This window comes from Eumetopias jubatus, unplaced genomic scaffold (genome assembly GCF_037043125.1).
Source record: "Eumetopias jubatus isolate StellerSeaLion01/CBP00866 unplaced genomic scaffold, mEumJub1_p1.0 scaffold_4, whole genome shotgun sequence".
Lineage (NCBI taxonomy): Eukaryota > Metazoa > Chordata > Mammalia > Carnivora > Otariidae > Eumetopias > Eumetopias jubatus.
Window position 1 is genome coordinate 54,266,070 of NW_028274810.1, and position 15,966 is coordinate 54,282,035.

Below are 15,966 nucleotides of genomic sequence, written 5' to 3' on the forward strand. Positions count from 1 at the left end.
AGACCAGTCCAAAATACGGGCAGCTATGGAATATGGCTAGCCCTGACTTTACATGTTCAGTGGCTGGACTACCCTTTGGCAAGAATATGGGAGTGGCAGGAAGAGGCATCAGTGGGAGATCGGATGCATGACTACTATGGTTCCTCCCAGCAAGGAACCTCTAGACAAGGAGCCTGAGTGATCCCTTTAATTATTTCCCTCATTTTACTGATAAGGAAACTGGGATCTCATAAAGGTTAACCGACTAGTGTAACATCATACAAAACTCAGTAAAGAACTAGGTCTCGTTTTCTTTCTATGACACTAAGGTTGGCTCTACTCAAAACACAGCTCAGATTCTAGAAAGAAACTCACCTCGTTCACAGGCTAGTTCCTTCTCCAATCTAAAATTCTACCCTCAGAAAGATGAGCACCAAAGAGGATAAAGTTGGGTAGTACCACATGGTGCTTGCTAAGCCTTTTGCTCTGGAATCAAGCAGATCTGGGGTCAAATCCTGGCCCCTCTAGGTTTCCATTGGTGTGGCTCCTGGGAGGCTACTTAACCTTTCCAAGACCCAGTTTTCTTATGTGAAAATGGGCAGAGTAGTATCTACCTCACAAGGCTGTCATTGGACTTAAATGAACCAGTGTGTTTATAGTGCCTAGCAAGCTGCCTAACCTATCCAAAATACCCAACAAAAAGCAGTTACTCTAAAGAAAAGCAACCAGGGCTTAAAGCTCAGACCTGGACAGAGAGTCAACTTACTGTTCTTCTAAAGAAATGCTCGCTATATAAGAAGCATGGACTTCTCACGTGGAACCTTGGTTCTTTCTAATCTATGATCACGGGCATTTGGAGGAGGTTTGGGTTATTTGGCCAATGAGCTCCTGTACCTTTGTGGCTGGGAATTTGCAGGGCTTACCCAACGTGGGACATTACAGGGGCCCGTCATTACTATCACACACCTGCCTGATTTCTTATAAAGTACCAACAGAAAAATGGGGCTGTTATAGACAAAAATCTTAAAAATAGTAACTGGAAAGCTCAGAAGAAACTTCCCAAAGTAAAATCATCTTTTGAAAAACCAAAACTTGGGAGTGAAATTAGCTTTGTTATGTAGACAACTGTCCCCTTCTGGTTACTGTCAACATCAATACTAACATATCATTCCCAATCCTCAACCCGCCCTCCCCCGCCCCCCCACCAAAAAAAAAAAAAAAAAAAAAAAACCAAAAAACCCTTGAAAACCATCACAAAGGACCTTGACCCACAATGAAATTTCTGTCAGGGCTTTGCTGTCAAAATTGTGTTTGGCATGAGACGAAGGGGGACCATGTTGTGAGGTTATCTCTGAGAGGCTATTGCCTCAATAAGATCTTTCTATTGTTCTGCTTGATTTCTTTCACTCAGCATAATCCCCTCCAGTTCCATTCATGTCGATGCAAATGGTAGGTACTCATCCTTTCTGATGGCTGAGTAATATTCCAAGCAGAGAAAGACAATTATCATATGGTTTCACTTGTATGTGGAACATAAGGAATAGTGTGGAGGACCGCAGGGGAAGGGAGGGAAATCTGAAGGGGGAGAAATCAGAGAGGGAGATGAACCATGAGAGGCTCTGGACTCCACGAAACAAAGTGAGGGTTGCAGAAGGGAGAGGGGTGGGGTAATCGGGTACTGGGTATTGAGGAGGGCACGTGTTGTGATGAGCACTGGGTGTTATACACAACTAATGAACAGTTGAACACTACATCAAAGACTAATGATGTACTATATGCTGGCTAACTGAACATTAAAAAAAAAAAAACCTTAAAAAAAAAAAAGCTTTCTATTGTTACTGAAGCCACTTAAATTCTACCATGGAAGAAATCCAAGACTCGGTTACCTTACACGGCATTTGTTTTTTTCAACAAATAATGTTTTCCTGAAGTATCAGTCCAAAGAAGTCTAAACCTCTCTTACTTGTCCAGGAAAGAGCGAGGCGTCTAAACAGCAGGCACCATTATGATAATATTTACTGAGTGTACACAATTTACAGGTGCTCTGGTGGGCATTTGAATACATCATTTCAATTATTTCTCACAAAGACTTTATGAGGCATTATCATTTCCAGAAAACTGAAGCTTGGAAACATTAAGTATTTGGAAGTGGAAGCAAGAATGTAAGCTCAGGGTCTTCAACTTCAGAATATATTCCTAACCAGTATGTTATACTGCCTCCGTGGAGATGCAGGACATTCAAGAGTGTCCAAGCCATTTTACATGATCTATTCAATTTCCTGTGGCCACGTCAGGAAGGAATTAGAGTTCCCATTTTATAAATGGAAAATCAGGCTTAGAATGGCTAAAAGACTTAAACAAGACTGACTACCTTTTACTTATGATAGACCAGTTCTGGCTCTTCCTACGAGAGAGGACTTGGTGAAAAATGCAACTCAGGTTTTTCTGGGACAAGTTAATTTTGTTTCTAAACTTCCCCTGTGTAACTGCTATCTGCTCCAATGTGATTAACATGCTGAAGGAAAAGCATGGACATTGCCCATGTAAGCCTAGCATTCATATTTTTACCTGCATTTCGAAAATGTACAGTTACCATAGCAACTCATAAAGAATACCATAGAAGAGTCAAACCACGCCTACATTTCAGGGTACAAAGGACCATGCTGTTTGCAGCACTTCTGTGAGATTTTCACTGCCAAAGACTCATCTGACCAGTCCCTTAATCGCTGATTGTACTTCATCGTCTCTGCTAGCATTAACATTCTCCAAACAATGCACACTTAGACTCTCAGGCTATTAATCATGCTCACGGAAGAATCCCAGGGCAGTTACTAGGATAAGTGAATGCTGAGTTAGAAAAGCCCCTCCCCAAGCTATCAGCTATCACTTCTGAAAACCAAGGCTGAATGAGAGTGCTTCGTGACTAGCGGAACACTAGCTTAAGCTCTCTTTTCTGACCTATTAAAATGCCAGAGGTTTAAGGTAGACATAGCATGATATTAGAAGTAATTGTCACTTATTTGGGACTGGACATTGTCAAGTCCAGTGCTAAACACTCCAAATGCATCATGTATCATTTTCATTATATCAGTTCAACACAGGCATGGTCACCTGTTACATAAATGAGGCTCTGAGAACTCATGGAACACAGTCATAATACAGGTAATTTCACATTTATCAAGCACTTACCATGTGCCAGGCACCATTCTAAGAGCTTCATGTATATTATTTAACGTAATCCCTAATCATTTGAGATAGGCCTTAATATCCCTCCTTCATAGGTAAGGGAACTAAGGCAAAAAGGAACTTGTTTACAGTCATAGAAGCAGTAAATGGCAAATACACTTTTTCAGAGTAGGATCACAACTCAGGAGGAGGTTAGGTTCTCAGGTTGGTGCATGAAACCAAAATCACCGGTGATCGCTTGAAAAAAGTACCTTTTGCACAGCCCATCTATCAATACCTCCATTAAAGCTACAGTCGCTTTGGCTGACAACCAGAAGTGCAGTTGACTTGTATTCTAAACTATGATGAGTGAAAAATACACAGCCCTAAATAATAAAAGCATGCTCAGTGATAAGGCAGATGTTCAAATGATCGAGTCCATGGGACTACATATTGATCAAGGCAAGAGCAGATACCTATTCCCGGAATACACTCTCACTGAGTGACTGGTGGACAGAATCCAGGATTGAAGTGGCCATTTTCCACTCTTGTTAAAGTCAAACAGCTAAACTTGTATAGGTTAAGCACACTATAAAAAGTAGCCAAATAAGGGAAGTGAACTGAAGGTTTCTCTAACTTGAAATCCCATCATATTTGCATCGTGCTTCATTTGGGCTGACACCATAAATATTTATAAATCAGCTAAGTGAAGCTTCTCCCACCCATCCAAATTTTAACAAAAACATGTACACAAATGTAAAAGCGCGTTAAAGTCTGCACCTCCCTGTGGCCACGTCTTCCCCCTGCCCCCACCACAAGGTATACTGTATAGAAGGAAAAGATAATAGCACTTGGTATCGAGTGGCAGGTGTCAGAGCCTGATGGAACAAATACCAAGTAAGACCCACACAGGCAGTCATTCTCTCCCTGCCACTCCCACCCCCAAGATCTGAAGCCCAGGGCTGGCCCACTGTCATTGTCATCAAAGACCAAGGTGACTGCCCGCTCCTCAAAGAAACCACCTTTGTTTACTTTTTCCCAACTGATGAGACTACATGGGAGAGATGGCAAGCCTCCTATGCAGACAAGAGTAGGTGTATGCCTGACAGATGGTCTGTTAAGGAGAACACTGAAAAGTTCTGTTCTAAACGAGTATTTACTTGTTTAGATGTGACAGAGCCACACAGATACCATGCCCTGCAAAGCAATCACTATTTGGCTGGCGGCAGGCCCCTGCTTTCCATGGAGACACAGGTCATGATATTGAAATTCCAACACAGTACTGTTTCCCAATTCTTGCTCCCAAGGAACTTGTGTTAGAAGAATTCTCCTGAATGTCAATCATTTGATATATAATGAGCACCAGTGAAAAGCATAAAGTTAAGCAAGGAAAAATCTGTCTCCTGTAAATTTTAAGGCATCATTACAGGTCCCAGCCAAAATATGGGCTTTCTTCGTTGCCAGGGGAAAACACCTATTTGTATAATGAAGGGATTAAAACAACACGTGTGACTTGCCTTTCTACCCAACGTTTCACTGCCATTTGTAGCTTAAATACTGAAACCTCAAAGGCCTGAAATACAAAGCACCCAAATTATATTTACAATGATACTGACATTTAATAGCATTCTTGGAAAATCAATTTGCAAAATGCCTTTTTAGTTTTCAAGAGACAATATAAGGACAAAGTGACAATAACCACAAACTCCGATATCATTCTAAAAAGTTAGACCGGAATAAAAGTAGTAACATTGTGGTCTCAATACTGTTTTTTTCTTCATTAAACATGCTCCTCTGCTTAGGAAAATGCTCTCTGGTTAATAATTGTCAGGCTCTTGGTGGGATTTCTTCGACTGGTTAAGAGTGGTATTTCTGCAAACTGTCCTACTGAATCTAACATCTTTTTCTTCTTCATAAGAAGAGGGCTAAGAGCTTTTCATCGACTCAAACGCATGATAACCTTGTGAGGTAGGTATTATCCCCATTTTATGGATGACAGGAGGATGCTCAGGGAATCCAAAATGACACAGCTAGAGAAGATATTCAGACTCCAGGTTGCCTCCCATCAAAGGTCATGCTTTTGCCACTAATCCTTGGTTGTCTACCGGCCTTCCAAATTTTCAAAATATTCTTGACGTGTTTTAAAAAGGACTAAGAAATTAAAGTATTACCTGGATGAATGGATTGTGTGACTGATGGTTACTACATAGCCAGCTCCTCCAACATCTAAGTAAGGGCCAGTCAAAGAAATCAAACCTGGATTAGCTACTGCATGGAGATACCTAATGGAGACAAGAGAAAGTCGCGTTATTTTAGGGTATGAAACACTACTCTGTAAATGTCAAAGAGAAGTGAATGTTTAACTCTACAAAGTATTTATTATAAATCGTGCCTATGTTACATTAGAGTTCAAAAGGATTCCTATCTTTTATCTCTGACTGTAGCAACACAAGAGGTCAAGAAAATCTGAACTTCTTCTGTAAGAGACACTCAACTCAGTATACATTTGAGCTTTTCATAAGATCTATGGGATAGATGTTTTAGACTAATATAAAAAGAAATCAATAAATAATGTAGAAACAAATCCAATTTGGCCCATGAAACTGCCCCCCGGATTGGTACGGACAGTACAAATGACAGCCAACTCACGTGTGACTCAGTTACTAAGCCCACAAGACCAGAAATCCTGTTTTTATGCCCAAGTTGACCCCTGCCCCCATGATACACCCTGACTAGCTTTTGTTTTTGAAAACCTGAGTAAAAATGAAGCCCAGAGGTAAAAAGAAAAAAAAAAAGGATTTATATTTATTTTTCATAGGTTATAGATGGGCTGTAATTTGATGCCATCATCATGTGCAGGGACATTAAATATCCCCACTATGGGCATACTGCATGCAAAGCAGGACTCAAGCAAAAATGCTAGGAATTGAAATGGCCAAGTATAAAACATTTCAGTCTCCAAATTTCAATGAAGAGATAAAAACACTGTCAACAGAAGAAACCCACAAAGCTGTTAATACTACATTAAAAAAAAAAATTCAAAAATATGTCTTCACTGCCATGAAAGTATCTTCGTTACTGTGACTGCCTGAAGTTGCTTTATTGTATGTACTTATCATGTCTCTCCAGGATTTGGGGGAACCTTTGATAATGGGAGCCCCTAAAACTCACCATTGTCTCCTCGTGGGATCAAATGCTTTGTCCATGAGGGAACCAGGATAAATTCTAAGGACGCCATTGGGTGTTGCTATGTAACGGCGGACAATGTACGTGTTCAGGCTACTCATTTCCATTTGTGTCATCCATTCATCTGTGACGTGGCTGGTGGCCATTACTTCATTCCTGACAGAGAACTGGGAAACAAAGGAAGACATAGCAGGGATCCTTTAAGACTCACATGAAAAGAGAGTGGGCTGTTGGCAGCGCTTCCCAAAGCTCCCTTGCAGAGAAGCCAAGCCCAATTACTTCTTAAAAATCTTTCCACAGGAGATGGATACAGCCAAACTTGGTGAAAACAAAAGCTTACTGAAACATAGCCAGTGGATGTGTGATTTACTCAATTGTTCATCCTAGCGAGGCTTTCTGCATTTAAGAGGAAAGATCCTATAGTGAAGCATTACACACACAGATGCGCACGCACACACGTGCGCGCACGCGTGCGCGCGCGCGCACACACACACACACACACACACACACACACACACGCACCCCAGCTAAATCTCTGTTCCTTAAACTTCATCATCATGTTTATCTCAACAGACCACAGGGGCACTTTACTTCTTTCCCCTGGGAAAAACAGGGCTGGGAAAGTTCCACTGATCTCTAAATCACACCCCCCCTACCTAGAAAACCCCTAGTGCATCTAAGGCCTGAAAGAGATTCTTCATCTGGCCCAAAGGGCTTCTTAATCCGTCAGAAGGGTCATCGCCAACCAGCCTCCTGGGGGCCACACACTGCCTTTCTGGCTCTCCAGCTGAGAAGCACAGACCCAGAGCTGGGCTTCCTACTTCAAAGGTTCCCTGCCAGGCCCCCTCCCAGGTCTGTACCCCAGAAGCAGGGCCCCGGGCCAGCACTCACTTTGAGCCCCGGGTTAGCAATGAGGCGGGTGTTGTCACTGAGATAGGCCGTGTAGTGCTCCACCATGCGCTTTGTCTCTGGCTGGCTGAGGTGTTCATAGGGGGAGGAAAAGCTACCAGCAGACAGCATGACAGTTGGACTTTCTGAAAGACAAGCAAACAAAGCAGGCCTGAGAACGCTGAGACCTCATGTCAGGCCCAAACAAAAGCATCACGGAGGCTCTGCCAATCTGTTAGCCATGGTGGCTTAAAGTCTTCCGTGAGGAAAGTGAAGAACTCAACACTAGAAGGAGCGAAGAAGGAAACAGCCCTCATTCTCTCCCTTCAGGGAGTTTGCAGTCGTGAGTGAACCACAAGAGACACGTGTACAAATAAATACAAGTGCCTAAAATGGCAAATGCTCAAAATATCTTAGATCTACGTATGACATCCTACACTTCTTAGGATTAAGGAGGCAGCATAGGACATGGAGCCACACTGGACTGGGTTGAATCTGGGCTCCACCATTTCCTGGCCATGTGATGTTGGGTAAAGTTGTAATATATGTGATGCTTTTGTCATCTGCGGAGTTGGAAATTATGGCACCAAACTTACAGTTATGGTGAGAAGTACATCAGTTAGTTTATGCAAAGCAAATGAGTCAATAAGTGTAAAGCATGTAGGATGGTGTTGGCACATGACAAATGCCTTCTGAGTGTTAACTACTATTATTCATATTGGTACTGATATTTCAAAAGACGGAAAAATGGAAGAGTGGAGTCAATGCAAAAATTAAAAAAAAAAAAACTATTCTTACAGACAGGGAGAGCCAAATTTGGCATAAACAAAAATTTTGCTGGTCCTATCTAAGAGGAAAGCCCAGTTCTCTATTTAAGACAGAAATCCTCACAATGAATTACATTATGAAACAAAAACACTACATCTCTGTCTGTGAAATTTCCCACTGTTCAATTTTATAGTTTTAGAAACTTTCGGAAAGCACTGTCCACAGTCCTGTGTCTCATCTCATTTAAATCTGCCGGTCATTTTTCATTCCTTTTGTTAGTTCTCACTCACAGTGCCTTATTTCCTTGTGGCCTGGCTATCTGTGACTGTGCAGGACACTGTAGTTCAAAACAAATTTGTAGAATGAGTTGAGTCCTAACAGGATGGGGGAAGTCCTTCCTCTAGAAAGGACTGTTATTTGCTTCTGCCAGGCACCAGACCCCAGGATGAGGAATGGTGGTAAGGCGGAGACAGCTCTCAACAAGACAATGGGATACTGGCCCAAGTGCTGCACCGTGGGACTTCCATACTCAACTAGCCCACGACAGTTACTGTGTGAGGTTCCTTAGACCACTCAGGTGACAGGAATCCCAAGTCAAGGGCTTCTTCAGTTTCAATTCATACTCACTCTGGAGATGTAGTTCCTCAGGACCTCTGCTAAAACATGTATATGTGGTGGGTGAGAGGGAGGGTTTTCATGTGTTAGCCTCCACATTTGGGGGGCCTTGGATTTGATTTCTGCCTCTCCCCCTAGCCCTAAGAAGCTACTCCCTAAAGCACAGTTTAATCTGCCAGTTGTTTCTTCTGGATTGGTAAATAGATGCATTGCAAACGTGGCTTTAAATATTGGCTTTCTTCTCTGGTTTCTTATATTCTCCTAGACTTCGGTCTAGTTCCTAGCTATCACGTTAGTTCTTTGAAACTTTTCAGAAAGTTTTTTTTACTCTCAAGTTTCCATCCATCTTTAATTGTCCTCAGTAGGATAGATCAGAATTACGTAGTCTGTCATTATCAGAAGAAAGTGCTTCCAGTGATGCTATGTCTGATTTAATTCTCATGATACCACATGGGACAGCCAGGCAGATTAGTATTATAGTCCTATCAAGGAGAAGAAAACCAGAAGCTTCAAAAGGTTCGGTTGCCTAGCAGCGTGCTATGGATTCATGTGCATATGCTCATGGGGCCTTCTGGGCACAGATGCACTAGAGAGAGAGGATTGTCCCTCTCAGACAGCTTAGGTACCAGTTGGAGACTAGAAATTTTTTTAAAAGAGGAAAACAACAAAATAAGAACGATACAGTAATACAGTAAATGTCAAAAGGCAAAATCCATAGTACTTCGGGGACAAAGGAGTAGGGCCAGAGGTTAAGGGGAGAGACACTTTGGGAGTGGGCCTTTCTTGTAGTGACAGAGACTGGGCATTCGAGCAAAGGCTGCTGCAGTGACTTGGGTCGAGGGAGAGAAAAAACCAAGACACAGGACCCAAAGCTTTGTGTCTAGGAGGTAGACACGTAAAGCTACACATATACATGTATACTTAACCGCACTGGATGATGTACACTTACAAAAATTCCTCTTTGGGTACCAAGACAGACAATGTCCCTCCTTCAGCCCTCCTGATAGGGCTCTGACAGAGATTCAACACCTTACCTCAAAATCCCCATCACTGATGAAATTAGACAGAAACCACTTTTTTGCCATTGTCTCCCTTTTTTTTTTTCATTCCTTTTCCATTATAGTTGGAGTATCCTGCTTCATTTTCATTACCAACTAAACTGTCCTTGATGACCCCTGCACATTGTCCTGAGGAGGTTCTACTGCCAAGGTGAAGTTGGGTGGTATAGTGGAAAGAATGCCCAGTGAAAGTCAAACCCTGGCCTATGGTCTGTGTGATCTAGAATTAATCCACTAGTCCTGCGTCAAGTCTTTGAGTTGACAAACTCTACATTTTGTGAGCATCTCTGAGACAGTACTGCCCATCTAGAATATGATGCAATCCTCAAGTGTAATATAAAATTTTCCAGGAGCCACATTCAGTAAAAAGAGGTTAAACTAATTTTCCTAGTGTATTTTATGAACCCCAATATAGCAAAAACATCACTTTCCATAAAAATTAAGTGTTTTACATTTAAAGTAAATCTCAGCTTGGACTAGCCACATTTCAAGTGCTCAACAGCCACGTGGCTAGTGGCTACCATTATTGAGCAGTGTAGCTGAAGGGACTGTGCAAAGGAAATTAAAAAAAAAAAAACTAAGCTTGAGCTTTTTTCTCATCCAGCAATATTACTGCACTTCCCAGTCTCAAATTGCAAAACAGTGACCTCATTTTTATCAGTAGTTGTATTGAGCTTGTTCCCACAGCATTTAAGAGAATCATGCCCATGTTGGCTATTCGGTGAGCATTTCTTAAAAATATGAGTTAAAGGGCATACATGTTCTTTTGTATAAAAGCAAACGACAAAAACCTCAAAACCTAAGCGAAAACAAACGTAAAAGCCAACCTTTTTTGACCCACCTCTCTGGCCTTCCTCAAGTTGTCTACACTGTTGGAACATGCCGTAGAAGAGATGACTCAGTTTGGCCTGCTCTCCTGATCTCATAACCAGGCAGAAACTCTCCAGGATGGAATTTAAAAGATGGAAGCCGAACACAAGGGCTCTCCTGTGGAATCTAGACACTGGGGACTTCTATCCTTGATCCTCCACCCACCTCTGCCCCTTTCTACTCAGTTTGCCCGTTGTCTAATGAGTCTTAGTGTTATTGAACCCAAAGAATTTTCAACAGTGAAAAAGAGAATGCCTGTTTTATAGTACTATGAGTACCACACAAACGCCCAGTATGTGCCTGGCACATGGTGGCACGCAATAAAAGAGGTGGCACCTCGGCATGGGAGGAGTGTGAGTCACATTTCAGCCTTGCTACTATCCTCATCTATAATAGGTCAACTCAAATGATGAAAGAAAACTATATGGCACCTACACAGGTAAATTCCCTTTTCCTTTCTTGCAGTTACTTGCCTATTTCCTAAGCTCTTTTTGAAGACAGGGACCTGGGGTAGACACAGACACAGTATGCTACTACCCTTGGACCCCCTTTACTATTTCTCCACCTCTTAGCCTCTAGCCCTGTAGCCCCTTATCTCTGGATCTCTGCGCTTGCTTCTACTGGGCCATACTGGTGACTCTCTGACGGACTGTCTTCGGGCTACTAAAACCTCTTTGCCTAGCAGTAGCAGAAGGCTGAAAGATACAAAGGAATAGGAAAGTCCAGCTCCCTCTCCTGAGTCTGGGCAACCTCCTCAGGGTTACTTACACTCCAGAGCCCCCCTACAGCATTAGGCTGAGGCTGGAACTTCACCTAAAATCCGACTCTTGCTTGCTTTCTCCTCCTTTGCTATCCTGTTTCCCTCCCTTCTTCCCTCGTTTCTTCCTGGAGCCCATCCTGAATAAATCAACACACAAATCCTCGTCTCGTTATCTGCCGGAGAACCGGATCCAAGCCAAGGCCTCCAGTCATTTTCACATCTGTAGACCCCAGCTGGCACTTCTGCCATTTGGTATCTGGGTTTTTGTGGTCTGGTCTGGTTTTTTAATTCAAACCGATACTTATAGTGAGTTGCTATGAGTCAGCCCACAAAGGAAGCTGAAAAGAACGAGGGCTTTACCTAGAGTAGCCAACTGTTTGAAGTGAAGGCAAGCACTAGGCTGGCCCAGGAGGTCCAGCCGGTGGTAGAGCAGCTTGCTGCTGGGGACAGTGTTGAGGTTCTTCAGTTGCTTGACAGGTATTTCCGGTTGTATCACCACAATACAAAGAATAAAGGAAGTGTCCTGTACCTGGAAAAGTCAATAAAAAATTTCTAACACAGCAAATAAAGGTTCCTAGGGATAGTGACTTTACCTACATTGTTTTCTGCTCTCTCTCTGTCCCTGTCCCACACAGAGAAATATTTGATGAGTGAATGAAAGCCATGAAGATGGGGTGACAGAAACTACCTCTGGCAAAGGTTACATTTTCTATTTTTTGTTTTCCTTTCTGATTAAGGGAAATTACTGTATGTAACAAAATCATGAAGCCAATAAAGGGATTAGAAAGGAATCCCTTTGGAACAGCAACCCCACGCCTCTTTTGCTTCTTTAGGCTAACAAATCCAAGCTGGAACATGGCATAAGAATACAGGACTTCCTTCTGTTTGGGTTTGAAATGCATTTTAAGATACAGAGTTGGTTTTGCAATGAGTATTCCGAGAATTGACTGTTTTGAAAGCCAATTATGAATATACACATGCAGCTCATACAGAATCTGGTTTATTCCTGTATTCCCGACTAATGCTTTCTCTTTTCCTGGTTGGAGATGAACAGGATCTCAGACTCATGAAAAGTACAAATCCCATGGCTGCCTCACAAAGCCTGCTTGACTTGTCATTTCAGACCACAGTAGGCAAACATTCTATAGCTTAGCCTAATTTATTAAGCTCGTATGTACAAATAGGAGTACTTCCAAGTTCACTTTGCTCTTAGAAATAGACACTTAAACAAAGTTATTGGCAAGAGTGTCCACCAAAGAATAAACAAAACAAAACAAAAAAACCGCAATCTACTTAATTCTAGCTCCTTAACTTAAAAATACAAGATAGCCAAACTTCTGTAAGTTCATTATATAAGGAGACAGGCAGATTCTATTTAAAAGATGGCTGGTCAATAAAGGGAACGTGTCATAACCAGCTGAGTTAAAACTAAAGGACAGTGAGAACTAAAGCAGCCCAAAGGATTTACTTCATGATCAAGGAGAAATTTTTAAGTAGGCAGGTTAGAGTTAAGTGTAATTTAGGGTTTATGAAGATGGTTGCAGGATCTTTTTCAACACAGGAGAAATTTGCATCTCTGTGGGATTGCTTTCAAGTACTGCTGCCAAGGATATTCAGTTAGATTAGCAAATTTAATTCTTTTCGCCCACCGCCCACCTCCTCCATTAGAAAATGATAGCATCCTGTAGTGGCATTTACAATTTCCCATCTCACATAGTCATCCTTTGTTTCCTGCATTACATGTTCCAAGGAACCAAAAGACAGAAACTTGGCCAGAGGGACCAGAATGTAATTGTTAGAATAGGGTCTATCCTGTTAGGAGAAAAATTAAAATGTCCCCTAAGCGTCCAAAAGCAATACTTCAGAAATAGTTCCTCGCTGGAAAGGAAAACGGATTTTTTTTTTTTTAAGATTTTATTTATTTATTTGACAAAGAGAGAGATAGTGAGAGCAGGAACACAAGCAAGGGGAGTGGGAGAGGGAGAAGCAGGCTTCCCACTGAGCAGGGAACCTGATGCGGAGCTCGATCCCAGGACCCTGGGATCATGACTTGAGTTGAAGGCAGATGCTTAATGACTGAGCCACCCAGGTGCCCCGGAAAACGGATTTACATTACCCGTTTTTTTTTTTTTTTTTTTTATCATGTTCTTAGCTGAAAAAAATAGTCTTTGCATTAAGGAACCAAAATATATCTATAAGGGCTCTCCATGATTGGGGAGTGTTTTTTTTTTTTTTTTCACTGATTGCCCATGGGATTCATGTTTTGAAGTGAGCCATGCCTGTGTCACACAGGAACACAGTAATACCTTCTGAAGTCAATCCTTTCTTCTGTCTCAGCATGCAGCCTCCTCAAATGCTCAAAGATGGACTTGGGCTGCACAGTGACAGACTAGTAATCTCTTAACGCTGCTAACATAATCTCTCACATTCTATTTAAATTAATTCAGTGAAATAATCCATCAGTATCAGCTCTATCTACGGATGCTAAGCAGTTTAAATAATCATTCGCAACACAAGCTGAATCTATTTGAATTACATTTAGTAGAAGAATCCATTTTATTCCTGAAGACAAGGGGAGTATCTGCTCCCCTGCCCCCGAAAGTAACAAAAAAGAACTTAAAATTATTTCTTCATATTGCTAGGTAACCAGGCAAGCCTCTTTAACTTCTATCTCATTATTTATTACCTCTTTAATTTTTCACTTAATAGTGATGTTCTTGACAACTTTGGAACTCTGAGAAAGCTAACTACATGATCATATCCATTGGCTACAGAGAATGGCCAGAATTCATCGATACCACTGAAGAAAATCTTAAGAAGATAATACTTCTTTCCAAAATGTTAACAGTGGGTTTATTCACTGTGCAAAAAAGGTCTTAAAAATGCTCATATCTCCTTCTTTCTCTTTATTTTCTTAAGGATTTTATGTTTAAGTAATCTCCACACATGGGACTCGAACTCACAACCCCGAGATCAAGATTGCATGCTCCACCAACTGAGCCAGCCAGATGCCCCATCCTTCTTTCTCTTTTAATGCCAACAAAATATTAAGGAAGATATTTTCTTGGGATGCAACTGAGTTGCTTTCAATCAGGACATACCAGAGGTAAACAACCTCCAATTTCAAATATAAAAAGTATTTTTCAATGAAGTATTTTGGTATGTGGCTTACCCTTTCTGATCTGAAAATTAGGCAATTCATCCTTATGTTAAAATATATAAAAATAAGGGTAGATGGTGCAATCATTCTTTTTTTTATTAACATTCTTAGTTTATTGATCCTTTCATGAAAAATCTGCACAACCACCACAGATAAAGCCACTGCAGCATCTTTACTCCTTCTGTTGTGCAATCTCCAGCTCACTTCTTGCCAGCACCAGCATTGGCTTTTGCAGTCCCCCTGACTTTCTTCATTCTGTTCTTGCATTCCTTTCGCTGTTTTCTTGGTGTCTTTTTCTTCTCATACAGGCCATGTCTTGCAAGTCTGTGTTTGGGTTCATTTTTCTTTGCATAATCCAAGGAATCATAAATCATGTCAAAGCCGGTTGTCTTGCCACCACCAAAATGGGTTCTGAATCCAAACACAAATATGACATCTGGCGGGGTCTTGTACATTTTGGCTAGTTTTTCCCGAATTTCTGTCTTAGGTACTGTTGCCTTTCCAGGGTGAAGAACATCAATGACCATCTGTTTCCTCTGAAGTAGTCGGTTAGTCATGAACTTCCTGGTCCGGAGAGTTACTGTGTCGTTCATGATGGAGGCGAGGCTTCAAGCAGCCGGGGAGGAAAAGCGATGGTGCAATCATTCTTAAAAAAAAAAATCCTGAAAATGAGCTGAGTTTCAAAATAGACTTTGACCATTCTCAAATCTGCCTTACCAAACAATAAAATATCAGTAGAATTAGGCTTGTAAATTGTGAATTTCTCAAAAGATTTCATTTATTATTTTGTTTGCTTTTGTTTCCCTTGTAGAAATCAATGTTGCCATAATGATGCTTTAAGAATGGAACCAGAAGAAGAAAAAAAAGAACGGAACAAGAAGGTCGGAGGAGAGTCCTATCTAAAGGCATGTTGGCTACTTCCAAATTCCTGTCAGCCCAATTCCCATCATTCCAGACACAGACACTGGATCGAGTTGTCTGTCTGCATCCACCACTGGACTGGATGCTCTCTGACGGCAGAGAAAGTATCCTTCCTCTTTATCCTTCTTAGCTCACTGGAAATGTTCAGTAAGTCATCCTTAAAGGGATGAGTATGTAGATCCATTTGGAGCCCGTGGGTTAAACACGAGATATGGCCAAGTAAGGGAATCTCTAATATGACTGCATTTTAAGTTGCATGATTAAAAGTTGATGACAAAAAAAATCAAAGTCCACTCTGCTTTTGGTCAATTACAGTATGAAGGGCCCCATAACAGCATTTCTTTTCGGCTGGGAAGAGGGAGTAAAGGGCAGCAACATGAATAACATGGGCAGTGTGTACTCAAACCTCTGACTCCTTGGTCAGAGGCTATGTGAATTAAGCTCGTCAAAGGACACTGAAGGGAGTGGGGGCCACAGGCGGTCACTTAACTGTCCATCTGCTGGTGGTGAATATGAATAATCCAGCTTTGCTTTGGAGAATGTCAGTAGAGGGTATTTATGCTTTTGTATTTCCTTTTCAACCCCTAACTTTCACA

General features: G+C 41.6%; 1 protein-coding gene across 1 annotated transcript in view; it reads right to left on the minus strand.

The window, feature by feature from the left end:
* The window catches only part of CACHD1 (cache domain containing 1), a 205,830-nt gene that overhangs the window by 18,678 nt on the left and 171,186 nt on the right, over positions 1-15,966 (minus strand). Inside the window, exons 13-16 of the mRNA XM_028102467.1 lie at positions 11,650-11,818; positions 7,222-7,364; positions 6,316-6,497; positions 5,316-5,426 (exon numbers count right to left, since the gene is read on the minus strand). Coding sequence (XP_027958268.1) covers positions 5,316-5,426; positions 6,316-6,497; positions 7,222-7,364; positions 11,650-11,818 — 605 coding nt within the window. The remainder of the gene's footprint in view (positions 1-5,315; positions 5,427-6,315; positions 6,498-7,221; positions 7,365-11,649; positions 11,819-15,966) is intronic.